Raw genomic sequence first — 7,507 nt, 5'->3', positions numbered from 1 at the left:
ACTCATATGTAATGTTGTGATAACATTATTGGTCGGTTGAGCCATGTTTTGTTCACCAATATGTTTCTGAAAATCAATATTTTCTACTCCCAATCCATTCATTGTACGTGCATATGCTTCTAAATCCAAGGCATAGTCATTTTGAGCATGATGAATTTCATTGTTAAATTCTAGCTCGTGTGTATAGTCTGCGCTCCCAATATTGGATCCTTGCAATCTCCATAATTCGGATAAAGGTTCTTGTTGTTGTTGTTGTTGTTTAGCCCAGCAAGATTATTATTTTCTGCAGATGATGCCAAGGAGGTATAAAATGGGTTGAGGTACTGGGGATCAACTTGAAGTTGTTGGTGATAAGGCTTCTGTAAATTTGAACTCTCTCCTCTAGAAAAAATATTAATATTTGATTGAAATGGAGTTTCTAGACCTCTTTGGAATTGTTGTTGTTGTAGATTTGTAACATTCATTTTAAGATGAGACGTCGTCTCAAATTTTCCAATGCTAGAATCACTTTGAGATTCCTAATTGACTTGATGAATCACAAGTAGATTTTCTCTTCCTAGGAGCTTTCCAAGTATTGTTACGACATTTCTGTAAAATTTTAAAAAGAAAAAAAAAGATTAATAGCAAATTATTGTAGGAAGAACAATTGCTATACTAAAAAGGATATCCAAAGGTTGACATATATTTTTACCAATATATGTAAATAGATCGAATAATATATTGTTTTAACTAAGAAAAAGCTTTTTTAATTTGCATGACCGCAAAAAAAAAATATATTAGTCAAAAAAGATAACAAGAACTTATTATTTTTTGGTAATAATTGTGAATACTATCAGTTACATAATTATTTACAACTCAAAAAGAATTATTTTTTTTAGCACTCAAACAGAAAAACCAAAACCAACATATAGTTACAGAATTGTTGATATATAGCTAACCATTTGGTGGATATATAATTATGATAATTTTGGCAAAATTGACATTTATATCATTTGAGCTAATTTGAGATGATTGTGTTTTAAGAAAGAAGTCATTACTTGCAATAATAATATGTTTTAAGTTATAGGTTAACAATAAATATCTCTCAAAAAAGATACAAAATTAAAGATAGATGATGATATTATTGAGTCGAATATTCTTTTGATAAAAATTTTAATTACTAATGATTTTTATTAATATCTAAATATTCATTGGCTAAAGTGATATAAAATTTTATTTTATGAAAAACGACTTCCCAATTTTTTTTCCATAAAAACATCTTCTTGATTTGTCCTTTTAGCATATACACACAATTGTTACATACATATTTTACCACTAAGATAATTTAAGGAAATTCAAGAAATGTACCTGCAGGTGACTAGCTACTTGATATCGAGTAAGACCAGGTACATTCATCGCCTCAAGAATATAAGTTGGAAAACATCCTACAAAATAATTCATAACAAAGAAAATTCACTTTCATTTAATATATAAGAAAGACGAATAAAATACAATTATTAGTTTGAGCATCTTAATTACAAGTAAGTTAACCATGACTATAAGTATGAAGTAATAAATAATTGTGAAGTAAACTCACTGCCATCATTAAGTTTGTTCACAGCTTCTTGAAATTTGTCATGAAGATCCTCGGTCCATACAATACGAGTCTTCCTTCGAATAATAACCTTAGTAGCACTGCTCTGACTCTTATCTTCTTCAATCAATTTTTTACCTCTCTTTCTCTTTAATTTGCTCTTTTCATTCGACCCAACATCATTTTTAGTCTCATGGATATCATTATCTTGCTCATCTATATCAATAGACACATTACTTTTATCTACATATAGTTCTTTAACAATGGTATTGTTATCAATGACATCAATAACCTTTTCCTTTTGTATATTCTTTTGCAATACAAGTTGCCACATGTGCTTCACAATTCCTTGGTCAAGTGGCTTTTGCATGTAAAAATAAGCACCACTTTTAAAAGCTTTCTTTGCGGAGCGTGCATCATATTCATTACAAACACCTGCATTGTTATTTTTTTAAAAAGTAACCATTAAAACTAAATTATATTGTAAATACTATGAAAGGGTTATTTGGCTTTAATCTATTATAATAATATATTTTTACAAAAACAGATATTATCTTATCACTGAAAGTAAGAGAATTTATGACTCTAAATAACACATTAAAATTCATTGCTTATCCTTATTGACGACATGTTATCAACAAAAGCTATGTAGTTAAGGGTTATTTAGAGATACTAAATTAAAATACAGTTTTGATATTTAATTTTTTACAGTATACTAAATGTCATAAATGAAGAGTAAAATTAAATACTTACAAATTGGTACTATATCTGAGACAACCGCTTGATCCAAAAGTTGAAATGAAAGCAAGTCGGGTGAATTCATATTGATTATCATCAAATCGATCTTTTCCTTTCCCTTCAAGAGCATTGACATTCCTTGTGAAGCCATATCAATTGTCCTAACTATATCAATGCATTTTAATAAATTGATGAGCAGAACACAGAAAAATAAAATTATGCAAAAAGTTATAATGAAAAATAATTTATTTCTCATAATAAAATTTAACTATAAAATATCATATTAGTATTTTTCAAATATTGTGAATATTGTGTAATGTCTCGCTGATTAAAGTACAGAATGTAATTTAATTACCATTAATGCTGAATAATAATATTTGTCAAATCTCTTAAGTAGATTCAAATATCCTTATTTTAAATTATGAAAATAACTAATTTATTTCTCTATTTATTTATAAAAATCAAATTTAAGTCTTAAATAAATTTACATTTAAAGAATCTAATTTATTTACTCCTTCCACTCTTTGACACTCTAGATCAATTAATAAAGAATATTTTCTTCTCTTTCTCTAAAAAAAAAAAATCAAGCCCAAAACACACATATAAGTTTATTAAGTAGGTAAAATGATCGATATAAATTATGCCTCCTCTAGGATATTAGATGAAATTGAAATGAAAAAATAAATAATATAACCTACCACATCCGTTAAAAATAATATAAATTACTACTAAAAACTAATCAAGTGTGAAACAAACTTATGAAAAATCTAAAAAAAATAATAATAATCATATATCATCTGATTAAAAAACATAAACAAATTTTAATAAAGTTGTCATTCTAAATTTTACTTATTTGGGTTCAACATCTCATAATAATTTTAAAAAATTTGAAGTGAGTATTTTTTGTCCACATCCTAACAAGACAAGATTTTTTTATGTCAAAGTCAATAACAATAATAATAATAATAATAGTAAAATTGACTCTCATTGGTTTGAATTTTTAACCAAACTAAGTCATTATATAAAATAATTTACCAAAGTAATACATTTTTCTAAAATTTTACAAAACTAGTAAAAACGTATTTCACAGTAACGTTTTAGGGTATATTTTGTTTTTTAAAAACTAACAGCATTAGGTTGATATACGTTACTGTAAGTAATGTTTTACTCCTAAAATGTTATTTTCAATAACGTTTTACTCCTAAAACGTTAATATGAGTAACATTTTAGGAGTAAAACTTTACTGTGAGTAACGTATATCAATCTGACTTCATCAACTTGTAAAAAATAAATATATCCTAAAACGTTACTGTGGAATACGTTTATACTAATTTTGTAAAATTTTAGAAAAATATATTATTTTGGTGAATGACTTTATATACTGGCTTAGTTTGGTTAAAACCTCAATTTGTTTCTTTCTTTCATTGGTTTCTCTTTTTCTCTTTCTTCACATTGTTTTTATTGTGGGCCTTTACAAATGGAATAATATAATTAAATTTGTTTAAATTAAAGATCTATATCTTAATTAAAATTTATATCTGAAGAATTTAATTGATTTTCACTTTCAACTCTTTGTTGCTCTAGATCAATTGAAAAAAAAATATTTTCTTATCTTTTTATACAAAAAAAATAAGAGTAGAACACATATATGTAAGTTGATTAAGTACATAAAATTAAAGGATGTGTATTGATTATGTCACTTCGAACATATATGATAAAATTGAAATTAAATGATAAGAAAATTAATATAAATTACCACCATCACTAAAAATTATGTTGATCTCTACTAAAAAAAACTAATTGAATGTGATAAACCTATAAAAGAAATTACAAAATTAAGTTCTATATGTATTTTATGAAGTAATGCATATTTACCTCTATATTCGTGAGACTCGAGTAAATGAACCATCTCATTTGTAAATTCTTTATCGTCATCAATTAACAACACTGAAACTTGATTTATCATATCATGATAAAAATCGTTTATTGAAAATTTTGTTCTTAAAAAATACCAAGGAAGTGTTACTTTGAACGATGAGATTTAAGAAATTAAAAGATTAAAAATCATTTTTATATGCCTAATGTACTTTTTTTTAGTTGAAGGAAGCTCTAATTTGGATTGTTTTCTTTCTTTGAGACATGTATATATAGCATTCTCCTCAAGTTAGTATGCAGATTAGTGTAATCATATCAATAATTATGTTTGACATTTTTTTTTTGTTTTTTGAGTCAAGACAAAAGTATAGTTCTATCTCTTTATTTTTATTTTTTATTTTCTTTTTAGAACTTAATATGAAACAAAATATGTTTTTTGATAAATGATTTTTCAGTGTTTAGTTACTTAAAAATATGTTCTAAAACCATTATAAGTTTTAAGAAAAAAAGTCATCAATCACTTTTTAAGGAATCTAATATGAGTGAGATACTTTTCTTTAAATGATATTTTAATTCTTCATTTTAATTATTTTAATCGGTATTTATATATATTAATGTTAAAAAATAATAAAATTATTATTTCGTTATCAAATCTTTCACATTGATATTATTAAAATCATTTAAAAATAAAATAAATATTTATATATTCTATTATATCAATACAACCGTAGTGATTTTTTTAATAATATATATCTGATAAATAATATAAAATCTCAAAAAATCTGAATTTATAATTATTCTAGTTGTTACCCTTCATTGGTCCATTTATCAATATTCGAACATTTAAAATTATTTTTTCTTATTTTATACTCTATTCTTCTTTTTTATTTCATTTTTATTCTTTTAATTCTTCATTTTAATTATTTTAATCGGTATTTATATATATTTAAAACAACCAACACTATTCATGTTTATTAGTTACAATTTTGTTATAGTTTTGACTATTTTCACGTCCGAAACCCATAGTCAAATGTCATGAATTTCAATGGAAAATAAAATTAATGATATTGCCACATGTTCTTTATTTTTAATAATTATTTTATATTTTTATTTATTTAAAGTCAAATAAAAGAAAATATCATATTTTTAATTAATTATGTTTTTTTCTACATGTGTGTAATCATACAAATATATTGTATTGTAAAATAATTATTTTCAAAGTAACCTACCTTGTTTCTTATTTCAACAAGTAAAACAAAATCAATTACGACTAAACAAAAGAGAAGAAAAATGGACCTTGATCAATAAAATCTTTGTAAACATATATAGCCCTCTCATATTTTCGATTTATATATAACTCTTTTGTTATATTTTAGTTCAAATATATCATCACAATAATATTTTGACTTAATTTTACTCTTAATTAAACATAAAAATATGTGACAAGCTCAAAATCAAATTATTCATTCACTACTCGAGTTTAACTGTTTAAGAAAAAACAACTAATTATTTTGAATCATGGACTAAAAGTAAAAGTTTAAATCAACCTTGTAGCATGCATCATGGAACAAAAGTAGTACCCAATTAGTATGAATGAAAATGTTATTTTATGGTGTTTTTGGTATGAATGAAAATGTTTTTTATGGTGTTTTTGGTATGAATGGAAATGTTTTTATGTAAAAAATTCTTTTTTTTCTGAAAATAAGTGGATCCTGATTTATTTTCTCACGACTCATCTTTAGTTCGGTGAATAGAAAATATTTTTCGAAAAATGTTTTCTAGTGTTTGATTTGTAAATGAAAACAACTTTTTTAAAACATTATCTTTTATTTTTGGATTAAGAGTAGAAAATATTTTAAGAAAATAATTTAACCTGAAAACTAACCTCGATAATCGATCTAGGACATGACCTTGACACGCGAACCTAGACGCCCGATTCAAATTCCAACCATGAGATGTTACTGAGGTGGATGACCCCGAATTTTGACCCGAGGCCCTTTATTTTAAATTGAGGCCGGATATCTGATCTAAGACTTGACCCTGACACCAAAACTTGATCATAATCGATTAATTTGAATTTCAACTTACGACACTCGAATTAAGACCCGACTTCCAAATCAAGATTTTGATCACAAGTTATGAACCAGGATCCACCACACCCGACTAGAGATCTAACTTTTAATTTGAATTTAAATTATTTTGTTTAAAAAAATAATATTTCTTCGGATGCGGGAAAGATTTTTTTTTTTTTAAAAAAAAATTGAAAATATTTGTAAAAAATAGACTTTTAAATTGTACTTTTATTGTGTGGGAGGGGGGTAGGGGGGTTGGAATAGTAAAAAAAACAATAAATTAAATATATTTTAAAACATACTTTAATTAATTCTTTTTTTTTTGGTTTGGGGGGTGGGGGGCTATGATTGGGTTAAAAATGGATTTTTTTTCTTCCAAAAATAAAGTCTTAGGGTACTGGGGTTTAAACGGAATAAAATAACGAAAATTTTAAAATTTGACCTATTTTTGGTTGGGGAATGGGCTAGTTTGGGGGTAGGGGGTAAAATAATTGATATTTTAAAAAGAAATTTTAACTATTATTTTTTTGAATGGAGAAAGTTAGGATAAGAAAAAAAATTGTAATTTGAGATTGGAGAAGAGTTTTGAAAAACGTTTTTGTTAATTTTCGAAGGGAAGTTTGTAGACATTGAAATTTTGTGGGACTCTACAAGATGCATTCAATTCGAGTTGGGACTCTACAAATTATGCTCAACTCAAATTAGGATTCTTGGAGGCTACTCAACCCTGAACCCTAGTTTATGTCTATATAAAGGGTACTAAATTTCCTTAAAAACATCTCGAAAATTCCATAGAGAGATCAAGATCTCGAATACTCCACAAATCGTTAGATTATTCATATAGAGAGGTCAAATCCAAATCATCCTAGTTCGAGAAATGCTGCCACTAACGGCCCTCGAATCATGGATAAATCATAGGAGAGTAGAATCAAGGGATCAATAGAATTGTATCCACTATCTTAATCAATAAAATTATGTTTCTTCATATTTTATTTGTATGGTTTGTTTTTAAAATTTGTTGAAAACAAAATCATTTTTCTAAATTTGAGAAAAATAAGTTGATTTGGGAAACAACCAAACATGAGAAATTGAAAAAAGAATTTTAGTAAATATTTTTCTTCATAATTAATCATCCCTCAACTATGACTCAAATCTAATGCACATCGTTATATTATCTAAGTAAGCAAAAAATATTCTTATACTATCCAAAAAATAACAAGAATCACCCTTCCGTCTATTTTTGTCAAGA

At 25.6% G+C, this 7,507-nt stretch overlaps 1 protein-coding gene across 1 annotated transcript; it reads right to left on the bottom strand.

The window, feature by feature from the left end:
- Window positions 1–504: 504 nt before the first annotated feature.
- Window positions 505–2,462, bottom strand: LOC138337194 (two-component response regulator ARR2-like). The gene is made up of 4 exons (XM_069286826.1): window positions 2,327–2,462; window positions 1,577–2,008; window positions 1,348–1,424; window positions 505–588 (listed from the first exon to the last, which is right to left on the bottom strand). Exons 1-4 carry the CDS (start codon window positions 2,460–2,462, stop codon window positions 505–507), a joined length of 729 nt encoding a protein of 242 aa, XP_069142927.1.
- Between the last annotated feature and the right edge of the window lie 5,045 nt (window positions 2,463–7,507).

Source organism: Solanum lycopersicum, chromosome 7 (assembly GCF_036512215.1).
Source record: "Solanum lycopersicum chromosome 7, SLM_r2.1".
Classification (NCBI taxonomy): domain Eukaryota; kingdom Viridiplantae; phylum Streptophyta; class Magnoliopsida; order Solanales; family Solanaceae; genus Solanum; species Solanum lycopersicum.
The sequence above is the reverse complement of the archived record's forward strand: the minus strand, read 5'-3'. Positions and strand labels throughout refer to the sequence as shown.